Source organism: Oncorhynchus tshawytscha, linkage group LG16 (genome assembly GCF_018296145.1).
Source record: "Oncorhynchus tshawytscha isolate Ot180627B linkage group LG16, Otsh_v2.0, whole genome shotgun sequence".
In the NCBI taxonomy this organism is placed as follows: Eukaryota; Metazoa; Chordata; class Actinopteri; order Salmoniformes; family Salmonidae; genus Oncorhynchus; species Oncorhynchus tshawytscha.
In genome coordinates this window covers 5492445-5507444 of record NC_056444.1, presented here as the reverse complement: position 1 = coordinate 5507444, position 15000 = coordinate 5492445, and the positions used below count along the sequence as shown (strand labels likewise).

The following is a 15000-nucleotide window of genomic DNA, read 5'->3' as shown; positions in this document are numbered from 1 at the left end:
ATTGTGATTGGTGTAGAACTGTACTTTAGAACATTGTGATTGGTTTAGAACTGTACTTTAGAACATTGTGATTGGTTTAGAACTGAATCTACCTCAGATCCTGACCGTTGTCATCAGATGAGACGTCATCGATGTGAACCTGGTCACACTCCTAAAACACAGAGAGGCGATACGTGGTGTAAATATAGATGCATAATACCACATTCACATGAACATTTCAAAATAATCCACATCATCTTCAAAGCAGTTCAAAGTACACATTTTACCTTGTAATTTTGAGAGAGCAAAATAGCATTTTCTCTCAAGTTATATTTCAAAACACATGACAAGTTTTCATTTACTGAGGAACTCACTCTAATTGAAATCTCTCTCTCTCTCTCTCTCTCTCTCTCTCTCCTCCTTCCTCCATCTCTCTCATCTCTCTCTCTCTCTCTCTCTCTCTCCCCTCCCCCTCCCTCCCTCCCTCCCTCCCTCCCTCCCTCCCTCCCTCAATCAATCTCTCTCCCATCATCACACCCTGATCCCCTAATCCAACCCCTCATCAGATGATTAGTTGATTAACCGAGTGATGGGAGCAGACTGGAATGTCGAGGTTAAATGAATAACGATATACACTGCTCAAAAAAATAAAGGGAACACTTAAACAACACAATGTAACTCCAAGTCAATCACACTTCTGTGAAATCAAACTGTCCACTTAGGAAGCAACACTGATTGACAATAAATTTCACATGCTGTTGTGCAAATGGAATAGACAACAGGTGGAAATTATAGGCAATTAGCAAGACACCCCCAATAAAGGAGTGGTTCTGCAGGTGGGACCACAGACCACCTCTCAGTTCCTATGCTTCCTGGCTGATGTTTTGGTCACTTTTGAATGCTGGCGGTGCTTTCACTCTAGTGGTAGCATGAGACGGAGTCTACAACCCACACAAGTGGCTCAGGTAGTGCAGCTCATCCAGGATGGAACATCAATGCGAGCTGTGGCAAGAAGGTTTGCTGTGTCTGTCAGCGTAGTGTCCAGAGCATGGAGGCGCTACCAGGAGACAGGCCAGTACATCAGGAGACGTGGAGGAGGCCGTAGAAGGGCAACAACCCAGCAGCAGGACCGCTACCTCCTCCTTTGTGCAAGGAGGAGCAGGAGGAGCACTGCCAGAGCCCTGCAAAATGACCTCCAGCAGGCCACAAATGTGCATGTGTCTGCTCAAACGGTCAGAAACAGACTCCATGAGGGTGGTATGAGGGCCCGATGTCCACAGGTGGGGGTTGTGCTTACAGCCCAACACCATGCAGGATGTTTGGTATTTGCCAGAGAACACCAAGATTGGCAGATTCGCCACTGGCGCCCTGTGCTCTTCACAGATGAAAGCAGGTTCACCCTGAGCGCATGTGACAGACGTGACAGAGTCTGGAGACGCCGTGGAGAACGTTCTGCTGCCTGCAACATCCTCCAGCATGACCAGTTTGGCGGTGGGTCAGTCATGGTGTGGGGTGGCATTTCTTTGGGGGGGCCGCACAGCCCTCCATGTGCTCGCCAGAGGTAGCCTGACTGCCATTAGTTACCGAGATGAGATCCTCAGACCCCTTGTGAGACCATATGCTGGTGCGGTTGGCCCTGGGTTCCTCCTAATGCAAGACAATGCTAGACAATGTGGCTGGAGTGTGTCAGCAGTTCCTGCAAGGGGAAGGCATTGATGCTATGGACTGGCCCGCCCGTTCCCCAGACCTGAATCCAATTGAGCACATCTGGGACATCATGTCTCGCTCAATCCACCAACGCCACGTTGCACCACAGACTGTCCAGGAGTTGGCGGATGCTTTAGTCCAGGTCTGGGAGGAGATCCCTCAGGAGACCATCCGCCACCTCATCAGGAGCATGGCCAGGCGTTGTAGGGAGGTCATACAGGCACGTGGAGGCCACACACACTCCTGAGCCTCATTTTGACTTGTTTTAAGGACATTACATAAAAGTTGGATCAGCCTGTAGTGTGGTTTTCCACTTTAATTTTGAGTGTGGCTCCAAATCCAGACCTCCATGGGTTGATAAATTTGATTTCCATTGATAATATTTGTGTGATTTTGTTGTCAGCACATTCAACTATGTAAAGAAAAAAGTATTTAATAAGAATATTTCATTCATTCAGATCTAGGATGTGTTATTTTAGTGTTTAGTGTTTTATTTTTTTGAGCGGTGTATATTAATTCAATGCAAACTTTATTTTATCAGAAAGTCTCAAGTCACATTCTAGAAGAGAGGAGGGGAGAGAATAGATAGGAGAGAGAATAGAGAGGGGTGAGAAGAGGAGTGGAGAGAAGAGGAGAGGAGAGAGAAGAGGAGTGGAGAGAAGAGGAGAGGAGAGAGAAGAGGAGTGGAGAGAAGAGGAGAGGAGAGAGAAGAGGAGTGGAGAGAAGAGGAGAGGAGAGAGAAGAGGAGTGGAGAGAAGAGGAGGGGAGAGAAGAGGAGTGGAGAGAAGAGGAGGGGAGAGAAGAGGAGTGGAGAGAAGAGGAGGGAGAGAAGAGGAGTGGAGAGAAGAAGAGGGGAGAGAAGAGGAGTGGAGAGAAGAGGAGGGGAGAGAAGAGGAGTGGAGAGAAGAGGAGGGGAGAGAAGAGGAGGGGAGAGAAGAGGAGGGGAGAGAAGAAGAGGAGAGAGAAGAGGAGGGGAGAGAAGAGGAGGGGAGGGAAGAGGGGGAGAGAAGAAGAGGAGAGAGAAGAGGAGAGAAGGGGAGGGGAGAGAAGAGGAGGGGAGAGAAGAGGAGGAGAAAGAAGAGGAGGGGAGAGAAGAGGAGAGAGAGAGGAGGAGAGAGAAGATGAGGGAGAGAAGAGGAGAGAGAAGAGGAGGGGAGAGAAGAGAGGAAGAGAAGGGAGGGGAGAGAAGAGGAGGGAGAGGAGGGAGAGAGGAGGAGAGAGAGGAGGAGAGAGAAGATGAGGGGAGAGAGAAGAGGAGAGAGAAGAGGAGGGGAGAGAATGGAGAGGGGAGAGAAGAGGAGGGGAGAGAATAGAGAGGGGAGAGAAGAGGTGGGGAGAGATGAGGAGGGAGACGAGGGGAGAGAAGAAGAGAAACGTAGGGAGAATAAAGACATCCACGGTGTTAATGGACAGCGTGTGTCTGTTGGCACATTGGTGTCTGTCCGTGTGTGTATGTGTGTGTGTCCGTGCATGCGTCTGTGTGTGTGTGTGCATGCGTCTGTGTATGTGTGTGTGTGTGCATGCGTCTGTGTGTGTGAGTGTGTGTGTGTGTGTGCATGCGTCTGTGTGTGTGTGTGCATGCGTCTGTCTGTGTGTATGTGTGTGTGTGTGTGTGTGTGTGTGTGTGTGTGTGTGTGTGTGTGTGTGTGTGTGTGTGTGTGTGTGTGTGTGTGTGTGTGTGTGTGTGTGTGTGTGTGTGTGTGTGTGTGTGTGTGTGTGTGTGTGTGTGTGTGTGTGTGTGTGTGTGTGTGTGTGTGTGTGTGTGCATGCGTCTGTGTGTGTGTGTGTGTGTGTGTGTGTGTGCTCTGACTCGTCTTGGAGAGGGATTCTGCAGCTCTCTCTGATTCAGCCGCCCCTCAGTAACACAATCCAGACGTTCTGCTAAATGCAACCTACTAGAAAAATTGAACCTGATGCTAACCGCCAATGAAATGATGACCTCTGATTACTACTGCGCCACACACCAGCACAGCCCCAGGGCTAGGGTCAGAGCACTGCACAGCCGAGATCTCTCTCTCTCTCTCCTGCTCTCTCGCCGAGTCGAATACACACTTTCTAACTGTCTCTCTCTCTCTTTCTTTCTAACTCTCTCTCTCTTTCTCTCTTTCTCTCTTTCGAACTCTCTCTCTCTATCTCTCTTTCTCACTTTCAAACTCTCTCTCTCTCTCTCTCTCTCTCTCTCTCTCTCTTCTCTCTCTCTTTCGAACTCTCTCTCTCTCTCTCTCTCGAAAATCTGTTATTAGTTTTCCATTTATAGGAGTGTTCCACTACCCAGTTCCTCTCCTCCCTCTCCTCTCTCCTCCACTTCAGAGAGGGCTACATGTGAAGGAGTCCTGGTTCTACGGGCCAGAGCAAGGCAGGCTCACTGCTTACTGCCCTACATATATACTTTTATGACGTATGTGTAATAATGCTTTATAATGTCCTTCATAACGTCTTTAAATGCAGTTATAATAAGTAATGTGTTATGATACAGACTATAAGAAAGTGTTACCACTGGACAAAAGCAAAAGTAACACAAAAAGAACAAAGTAAAGAGTAATCAAGAGAACTCAAAATTAACACACCACGAGGAATAACACACCACGAGGAATAACACACCACGAGGAATAACACACCACGAGGAATAACACACCACGAGGAATAACACACAACGAGGAATAACACACCACGAGGAATAACACACCACGAGGAATAACACACCACGAGGAATAACACACCACGAGGAATAACACACCACGAGGAATAACACACCACGAGGAATAACACACCACGAGGAATAACACACCACGAGGAATAACACACCACGAGGAATGACACACCACGAGGAATAACACACAACGAGGAATAACACACCACGAGGAATGACACATGACACACCACGAGGAATGACACACCACGAGGAATAACACCCAACGAGGAATGACACACCACGAGGAATAACACACAACGAGGAATAACACACCACGAGGAATAACACACCACGAGGAATAACAGACCACGAGGAATAACACACAACGAGGAATAACAGACCACGAGGAATAACACACCACGAGGAATAACAGACCATGCATCTGATCTGTACCTTAAATCACTTAAATATTCAATTCCTGCTTTGGGATAAGGAGTTTAATGTTGTAACTACGTGGTGAAAGGGTTATGTCCTCACCTATTTGAAGTTTCTATTAAACCGTTTCTCATGGAAGTTGAAACTAAGGAAGAAGGGAGCTTAAATTCCTTTGGCTTTACAGAACGTAAAAACCTTTCCCGCTTTGTGAAACGTTTTAATTAACTGTTCGGCGTGTGTTAAGACACCCACAGACAGGACTTCCTTGTTTTAAGTCCCTCTGAACGGGGCCAAACGCTGACGTTATCGCATTCCTGCCTAATGCTAGAGCAGCAGTAAGGGTTGTGGACCGGCATCCTTTTTTATTTTACTGGTTCCCCTCTGAACACATTTTTCATCTCCCTGGATTTGTGGGGAAAGGGAGGAGGAGAGCAGAAAGGGAGGAGAAGAGGAAGACGTGAGGAGAAACTCAAAACAGCTGTTCAGTAACAGAATTTAATTCATGACCCCCCAACCCCTGCTCTACTGCTGCCATTCAGCCAAACCCTCTCTATTCCCCCTCTCTATTCCCCCTCTCTATTCCCCCTCTCTATTCCCCCTCTCTATTCCCCCTCTCTATTCTCCCTCTCTATTCCCCCTCTCTATTCCCCCTCTCTATTCCCCATCCCTATTCCCCTCTCTATTCTCCATCTCTATTCCCCCTCTCTATTCCCCATCTCTATTCCCCCTCTCTATTCCTCATCCCTATTCCCCCTCTCTATTCTATATCTCTATTCCCCCTCTCTATTCTCCATCTCTATTCCCCCTCTCTATTCCCCATCTCTATTCCCCCTCTCTATTCCCCATCCCTATTCCCCCTCTCTATTCTATATCTCTATTCCCCCTCTCTATTCCCCATCCCTATTCCCCTCTCTATTCTATTCTATTCCCCTCTCTATCTCTATTCCCCTCTCTCTATTCTATATCTCTATTCCCCTCTCTATTCTCCATCTCTATTCCCCCTCTCTATTCCCCATCTCTATTCCCCCTCTCTATTCTCCATCTCTATTCACCCTCTCTATTCTATATCTCTATTCCCCCTCTCTATTCTCCATCTCTATTCCCCCTCTCTATTCTATATCTCTATTCCCCCTCTCTATTCTCCATCTCTATTCCCCCTCTCTATTCTCCATCTCTATTCCCCCTCTATTCTCCATCCTATTCCCCCTCTCTATTCTCCATCTCTATTCCCCTCTCTATTCTCCATCTCTATTCCCCCTCTCTATTCTCCATCTCTATTCCCCCTCTCTATTCTCCATCTCTATTCCCCCTCTCTATTCTCCATCTCTATTCCCCCTCTCTATTCTCCATCTCTATTCCCCCTCTCTCTATTCTCCATCTCTATTCCCCTCCCTATTTTCCATCTCTATTCCCCCTCCCTATTTTCCATCTCTAATCCCGCTCTCTATTCTCCATCTCTATTCCCCCTCTCTATTCTCCATCTCTATTCCCCCTCCCTATTCTCCATCTCTATTCCCCCTCTCTATTCTCCATCTCGATTCCCGCTCTCTATTCTCCATCTCTATTCCCCCTCTCTATTCTCCATCTCGATTCCCCCTCTCTATTCCCCATCTCTATTCCCGCTCTCTATCATATATCTCTTTTCCCCCTCTCTATTCCCCCTCTCTATTCTCCATCTCTATTCCCCTCTCTATTTTCCATCTCTATTCCCCTCCCTATTTTCCATCTCTATTCCCCCTCTCTATTCTCCATCTCTATTCCCCCTCTCTATTCTCCATCTCTATTCCCCCTCCTATTCTCCATCTCTATTCCCCCTCTCTATTCTCCATCTCTATTCCCCCTCTCTATTCTCCATCTCGATTCCCCTCTCTATTCCCCATCTCTATTCCCGCTCTCTATCATATATCTCTTTTCCCCTCTCTATTCCCCCTCTCTATTCTCCATCTCTATTCCCCCTCTCTATTCTCCATCTCTATTCCCGCTCTCTATTCTCCATCTCTATTCCCCCTCTCTATTCTCCATCTCTATTCCCCTCTCTATTCTCCATCTCTATTCCCCCTCTCTATTCTCCATCTCTATTCCCTCTCTCCATCTCTATTCTCCATCTCTATTCCCGCTCTCTATTCTCCATCTCTATTCCCCCTCTCTATTCTCCATCTCTATTCCCCTTCTCTATTATCACTCCCTATTCTCTCTCTCACCCCATCTCCATTCTCAGCCAAGCCCTCTCCCTGAGTCTCACATCCAAAGAGGAACATACTTGACCCTTTGACACCTGCTTCCTTATTCTCCCTCTCTACCTCTCCATTCTCCCTCTCCACCTCTCCATTCTCCCTCTCTATTCTCCCTCTCCATTCTCCCTCTCCATTCTACCTCTCCATTCTCCCTCTCCATTCTCCCATCTCCATTCCCCCTCTCCATTCTCCCTCTCTACCTATCCATTCTCCCTCTCCATTCTCCCTCTCCATTCTCCCTCTCCACCTCTCCATTCTACCTCTCCATTCTCCCTCTCCACCTCTCCATTCTCCCTCTCTCCATTCTCCCCTCCCATCTCCACCTCTCCATTCTCCCCTCTCCATTCTCCCTCTCCATTCCCCTCTCTCTCCATTCTCCCTCTCCATTCTCCCTCTCCACCTCTCCATTCTACCTCTCCATTCTCCCTCTCCACCTCTCCATTCTACCTCTCCATTCTCCCTCTCCACCTCTCCATTCTCCCTCTCCACCTCTCCATTCTACCTCTCCATTCTCCCTCTCTACCTCTCCATTCTCCCTCTCTACCTCTCCATTCTCCCTCTCTACCTCTCCATTCTCCCTCTCCATTCTCCCTCTCCACCTCTCCATTCTCCCTCTCTATTCTCCCTCTCCACCTCTCCATTCTCCCTCTCTACCTCTCCATTCTCCCTCTCCATTCTCCCTCTCTACCTCTCCATTCTCCCTCTCCACCTCTCCATTCTACCTCTCCATTCTCCCTCTCCACCTCTCCATTCTATCTCTCCATTCTCCCTCTCCACCTCTCCATTCTCCCTCTCCACCTCTCCATTCTCCCTCTCCATTCTCCATTCTCCCCTCTCCATTCTCCCTCTCTACCTATCCATTCCACCTCTCCATTCCACCTCTCCATTCTCCCTCTCCACCTCTCCATTCTCCCTCTCCATTCTCCCTCTCCACCTCTCCATTCTCCCTCTCCATTCCACCTCTCCATTCTCCCTCTCCATTCTCCATTCTCCATTCTCCATTCTCCTCTCCTCTCCATTCCACCTCTCCATTCCACCTCTCCATTCTCCCTCTCTACCTCTCCATTCTCCCTCTCTACCTCTCCATTCTCCCTCTCTACCTCTCCATTCTCCCTCTCTACCTCTCCATTCTCCCTCTCTACCTCTCCATTCTCCCTCTCCATTCTCCCTCTCTACCTCTCCATTCTCCTCTCTACCTCTCCATTCTCCCTCTCCACCTCTCCATTCTCCCTCTCCATTCTCCCTCTCCATTCTCCCTCTCTCCTCTCCATTCTCCCTCTCCATTCTCCCTCTCTACCTCTCCATTCTCCCTCTCCATTCTCCCTCTCCATTCTCCCTCTCTACCTATCCATTCTCCCTCTCTACCTCTCCATTCTCCCTCTCCATTCTCCCTCTCCATTCTCCATTCTCTACCTCTCCATTCTCCTCTCCATTCTCCTCTCTCCTCTCCATTCTCCCTCGCTACCTCTCCATTCTCCCTCTCCATTCTCCCTCTCTACCTCTCCATTCTCCCTCTCTACCTCTCCATTCTCCCTCTCTCCTCTCGATTCTCCCTCTCCATTCTCCCTCTCTACCTCTCCATTCTCCCTCTCTACCTCTCCATTCTCCCTCTCCATTCTCCCTCTCTACCTCTCCATTCTCCCTCTCTACCTCTCCATTCTCCCTCTCCATTCTCCTCTCTACCTCTCCATTCTCCCTCTCTACCTCTCCATTCTCCCTCTCTACCTCTCCATTCTCCCTCTCTACCTCTCCATTCTCCCTCTCCATTCTCCCTCTCTACCTCTCCATTCTCCCTCTCTACCTCTCCATTCTCCCTCTCTACCTCTCCATTCTCCCTCTCCATTCTCCTCTCCATTCTCCTCTCTACCTCTCCATTCTCCTCTCCATTCTCCCTCTCTACCTCTCCATTCTCCCTCTCTCCCTCTCTACCTCTCCATTCTCCCTCTCCATTCTCCCTCTCTCCATTCTCCCTCTCCATTCTCCCTCTCTACCTGCCTGTTCACCCCGCTGCCATCCAGAAGGCGAGGTCAGTACAGGTGCATCAAAGCTGGGACCGAGAGACTGAAAAACAGCTTCTATCTCAAGGCCATCAGACTGTTAAACAGCCACCACTAACATTGAGTGGCTACTGCCAACACACTGTCAATGACACTGACTCTACTCCAGCCACTTTAATCATGGGAATTGATGGGAAATGATGTAAATATATCACTAGCCACTTTAAACAATGCTACCTTATATAATGTTACTTACCCTACATTGTTCATCTCATATGCATACGTTGATACTGTACTCTATATCATCGACTGCATCCTTATGTAATACATGTATCACTAGCCACTTTAACTATGCCACTTGGTTTACATACTTATCTCATATGTATATACTGTACTCGATATCATCTACTGTATCTTGCCTATGCTGCTCTGTACCATCACTCATTCATTTATCCTTATGTACATATTCTTTATCCCCTTACACGGTGTATGACAGTAGTTTTTTTTGGAATTGTTAGTTAGATTACTTGCTCGTTATTACTGCATTGTCGGAACTAGAAGCACAAGCATTTCGCTACACTCGCATTAACATCTGCTAACCATGTGTATGTGACAAATAAAATTTGATTTGATTTGATTTGACCTCTCCATTCTCCCTCTCTACCTCTCCATTCTCCCTCTCTACCTCTCCATTCTCCCTCTCTACCTCTCCATTCTCCCTCTCCATTCTCCTCTCTACCTCTCCATTCTCCCTCTCCACCTCTCCATTCTCCCTCTCCATTCTCCCTCTCCACCTCTCCATTCTCCCTCTCCATTCTCCCTCTCCACCTCTCCATTCTCCCTCTCTACCTCTCCATTCTCCCTCTCTACCTCTCCATTCTCCCTCTCCATTCTCCCTCTCTACCTCTCCATTCTCCCTCTCCATTCTCCCTCTCCACCTCTCCATTCTCCTCTCTACCTCTCCATTCTCCCTCTCTATCTCTCCATTCTCCCTCTCCATTCTCCCTCTCTACCTCTCCATTCTCCCTCTCTACCTCTCCATTCTCCCGCTCTACCTCTCCATTCTCCCTCTCTACCTCTCCATTCTCCCTCTCCATTCTCCCTCTCTACCTCTCCATTCTCCCTCTCCACCTCTCCATTCTCCCTCTCCATTCTCCCTCTCCACCTCTCCATTCTCCCTCTCCATTCTCCCTCTCCACCTCTCCATTCTCCCTCTCTACCTCTCCATTCTCCCTCTCTACCTCTCCATTCTCCCTCTCCATTCTCCCTCTCTACCTCTCCATTCTCCCTCTCCATTCTCCCTCTCCACCTCTCCATTCTCCCTCTCCACCTCTCCATTCTCCTCTCTACCTCTCCATTCTCCCTCTCTACCTCTCCATTCTCCCTCTCCATTCTCCCTCTCTACCTCTCCATTCTCCCTCTCCATTCTCTCTCTCTACCTCTCCATTCTCCCTCTCCACCTCTCCATTCTCCTCTCTACCTCTCCATTCTCCCTCTCTACCTCTCCATTCTCCCTCTCTCCCTCTCCATTCTCCCTCTCTATCTCTCCATTCTCCCTCTCCACCTCTCCATTCTCCCTCTCTACCTCTCCATTCTCCCTCTCTATCTCTCCATTCTCCCTCTCTATCTCTCCATTCTCCCTCTCCATTCTCCCTCTCTACCTCTCCATTCTCCCTCTCTACCTCTCCATTCTCCTCTCTACCTCTCCATTCTCCCTCTCTCCCTCTCCATTCTCCCTCTCTATCTCTCCATTCTCCTCTCCACCTCTCCATTCTCCCTCTCTACCTCTCCATTCTCCCTCTCTACCTCTCCATTCTCCCTCTCTACCTCTCCATTCTCCCTCTCTACCTCTCCATTCTCCTCTCTACCTCTCCATTCTCCCTCTCCATTCTCCCTCTCCACCTCTCCATTCTCCCTCTCCATTCTCCTCTCTACCTCTCCATTCACCCTCTCTCTACCTCTCCATTCTCCCTCTCCATTCTCCCTCTCTACCTCTCCATTCTCCCTCTCCACCTCTCCATTCTCCCTCTCCACCTCTCCATTCTACCTCTCCATTCTCCCTCTCCACCTCTCCATTCTCCCTCTCCATTCTCCCTCTCCACCTCTCCATTCTCCCTCTCTACCTCTCCATTCTCCCTCTCTACCTCTCCATTCTCCCTCTCCACCTCTCCATTCTCCCTCTCCACCTCTCCATTCTACCTCTCCATTCTCCCTCTCCACCTCTCCATTCTCCCTCTCCATTCTCCCTCTCCACCTCTCCATTCTCCCTCTCTACCTCTCCATTCTCCTCTCCACCTCTCCATTCTCCTCTCTACCTCTCCATTCTCCCTCTCCACCTCTCCATTCTCCCTCTCCATTCTCCCTCTCTACCTCTCCATTCTCCCTCTCTACCTCTCCATTCTCCCTCTCTACCTCTCCATTCTCCCTCTCTACCTCTCCATTCTCCCTCTCTACCTCTCCATTCTACCTCTCCATTCTACCTCTCCATTCTCCCTCTCTACCTCTCCATTCTCCCTCTCCATTCTCCCTCTCTACCTCTCCATTCTCCCTCTCTACCTCTCCATTCTCCCTCTCTACCTCTCCATTCTCCCTCTCTACCTCTCCATTCTCCCTCTCTACCTCTCCATTCTCCCTCTCCATTCTACCTCTCCATTCTCCCTCTCTACCTCTCCATTCTCCCTCTCCATTCTCCCTCTCTACCTCTCCATTCTCCCTCTCCATTCTCCTCTCTACCTCTCCATTCTCCCTCTCTACCTCTCCATTCTCCCTCTCTACCTCTCCATTCTCCCTCTCCATTCTACCTCTCCATTCTCCCTCTCTACCTCTCTACCTCTCCATTCTCCCTCTCCATTCTCCCTCTCTACCTCTCCATTCTCCCTCTCTACCTCTCCATTCTCCCTCTCTACCTCTCCATTCTCCCTCTCCATTCTCCCTCTCCATTCTCCCTCTCTACCTCTCCATTCTCCCTCTCCATTCTCCCTCTCTACCTCTCCATTCTCCCTCTCCATTCTCCCTCTCCATTCTCCCTCTCCATTCTCCCTCTCTACCTGCCTGTTCACCCCGCTGCCATCCAGAAGGCGAGGTCAGTACAGGTGCATCAAAGCTGGGACCGAGAGACTGAAAAACAGCTTCTATCTCAAGGCCATCAGACTGTTAAACAGCCACCACTAACATTGAGTGGCTACTGCCAACACACTGTCAATGACACTGACTCTACTCCAGCCACTTTAATCATGGGAATTGATGGGAAATGATGTAAATATATCACTTGCCACTTTAAACAATGCTACCTTATATAATGTTACTTACCCTACATTGTTCATCTCATATGCATACGTTGATACTGTACTCTATATCATCGACTGCATCCTTATGTAATACATGTATCACTAGCCACTTTAACTATGCCACTTGGTTTACATACTTATCTCATATGTATATACTGTACTCGATATCATCTACTGTATCTTGCCTATGCTGCTCTGTACCATCACTCATTCATTTATCCTTATGTACATATTCTTTATCCCCTTACACGGTGTATGACAGTAGTTTTTTTGAATTGTTAGTTAGATTACTTGCTCGTTATGACTGCATTGTCGGAACTAGAAGCACAAGCATTTCGCTACACTCGCATTAACATCTGCTAACCATGTGTATGTGACAAATAAAATTTGATTTGATTTGATTTGACCTCTCCATTCTCCCTCTCTACCTCTCCATTCTCCCGCTCTACCTCTCCATTCTCCCTCTCTACCTCTCCATTCTCCCTCTCCATTCTCCTCTCTACCTCTCCATTCTCCCTCTCTACCTCTCCATTCTCCCGCTCTACCTCTCCATTCTCCCTCTCTACCTCTCATTCTCCCTCTCCATTCTCCCTCTCTACCTCTCCATTCTCCTCTCCACCTCTCCATTCTCCTCTCCATTCTCCCTCTCCAACTCTCCATTCTCCCTCTCCATTCTCCCTCTCCACCTCTCCATTCTCCCTCTCTACCTCTCCATTCTCCCTCTCTACCTCTCCATTCTCCCTCTCCATTCTCCTCTCTACCTCTCCATTCTCCCTCTCCATTCTCCCTCTCCACCTCTCCATTCTCCTCTCTACCTCTCCATTCTCCCTCTCTATCTCTCCATTCTCCCTCTCTACCTCTCCATTCTCCCTCTCCATTCTCCCTCTCTACCTCTCCATTCTCCCTCTCCATTCTCCCTCTCTACCTCTCCATTCTCCCTCTCCACCTCTCCATTCTCCTCTCTACCTCTCCATTCTCCCTCTCTATCTCTCCATTCTCCCTCTCTATCTCTCCATTCTCCCTCTCTACCTCTCCATTCTCCCTCTCTACCTCTCCATTCTCCCTCTCTATCTCTCCATTCTCCTCTCCACCTCTCCATTCTCCCTCTCTACCTCTCCATTCTCCTCTCTATCTCTCCATTCTCCCCTCTCTATCTCTCCATTCTCCCTCTTCATTCTCCCTCTCTACCTCTCCATTCTCCCTCTCTACCTCTCCATTCTCCCTCTCTACCTCTCCATTCTCCTCTCTACCTCTCCATTCTCCCTCTCTACCTCTCCATTCTCCCTCTCCATTCTCCCTCTCCACCTCTCCATTCTCCCTCTCCACCTCTCCATTCTCCCTCTCCATTCTCCCGCTCTACCTCTCCATTCTCCCTCTCTACCTCTCCATTCTCCCTCTCCATTCTCCCTCTCTACCTCTCCATTCTCCCTCTCCACCTCTCCATTCTCCCTCTCCACCTCTCCATTCTCCTTCTCCATTCTCCCGCTCTACCTCTCCATTCTCCCTCTCCACCTCTCCATTCTCCCTCTCCACCTCTCCATTCTACCTCTCCATTCTCCTCTCCACCTCTCCATTCTCCCTCTCCATTCTCCCTCTCCACCTCTCCATTCTCCCTCTCTACCTCTCCATTCTCCCTCTCTACCTCTCCATTCTCCCTCTCCATTCTCCCTCTCTACCTCTCCATTCTCCCTCTCCATTCTCCCTCTCCACCTCTCCATTCTCCCTCTCTACCTCTCCATTCTACCTCTCTACCTCTCCATTCTACCTCTCTACCTCTCCATTCTACCTCTCTATTCTACCTCTCTACCTCTCCATTCTCCCTTTCCATTCTCCCTCTCTACCTCTCCATTCTCCCTCTCCACCTCTCCATTCTCCCTCTCCATTCTCCCTCTCCATTCTCCCTCTCCATTCTCCCTCTCTACCTCTCCATTCTCCCTCTCCACCTCTCCATTCTCCCTCTCCACCTCTCCATTCTCCCTCTCCATTCTACCTCTCCATTCTCCCTCTCCAGCTCTCCATTCTCCCTCTCCATTCTACCTCTCCATTCTCCCTCTCTACCTCTCCATTCTCCCGCTCTACCTCTCCATTCTCCCTCTCTACCTCTCCATTCTACCTCTCTATCTCTCCATTCTCCCTCTCCATTCTCCCTCTCCACCTCTCCATTCTCCCTCTCTACCTCTCCATTCTCCCTCTCCACCTCTCCATTCTCCTCTCCATTCTCCTCTCTACCTCTCCATTCTCCCTCTCTACCTCTCCATTCTCCCTCTCCACCTCTCCATTCTCCCTCTCCATTCTCCCTCTCTACCTCTCCATTCTCCCTCTCCATTCTCCCTCTCCACCTCTCCATTCTACCTCTCCATTCTCCATTCTCCCTCTCCAGCTCTCCATTCTCCCTCTCCAGCTCTCCATTCTCCCTCTCTACCTCTCCATTCTCCCGCTCTACCTCTTCATTCTCCCTCTCTACCTCTCCATTCTCCCTCTCTACCTCTCCATTCTCCCTCTCCACCTCTCCATTCTCCCTCTCTACCTCTCCATTCTCCCTCTCTACCTCTCCATTCTCCCTCTCCATTCTCCCTCTCCACCTCTCCATTCTCCCTCTCTACCTCTCCATTCTCCCTCTCTACCTCTCCATTCTCCCTCTCTACCTCTCCATTCTCCCTCTCCATTCTCCCTCTCCACCTCTCCATTCTCCCTCTCCATTCTACCTCTCCAGCTCTCCATTCTCCCTC

The 15000-nt window shown here is 49.2% G+C and overlaps 1 protein-coding gene across 11 annotated transcripts in view; it reads right to left on the bottom strand.

Moving 5' to 3' along the window:
* eya1 (EYA transcriptional coactivator and phosphatase 1) overlaps positions 1–15000 on the bottom strand; it is a 143784-nt gene that overhangs the window by 24341 nt on the left and 104443 nt on the right. For all 11 annotated transcript variants that reach the window (XM_042298695.1, XM_042298703.1, XM_042298697.1 and 8 more), the window contains one exon: positions 93–151. In XM_042298695.1, the coding sequence (XP_042154629.1) occupies positions 93–151 (59 nt within the window). The remainder of the gene's footprint in view (positions 1–92; positions 152–15000) is intronic.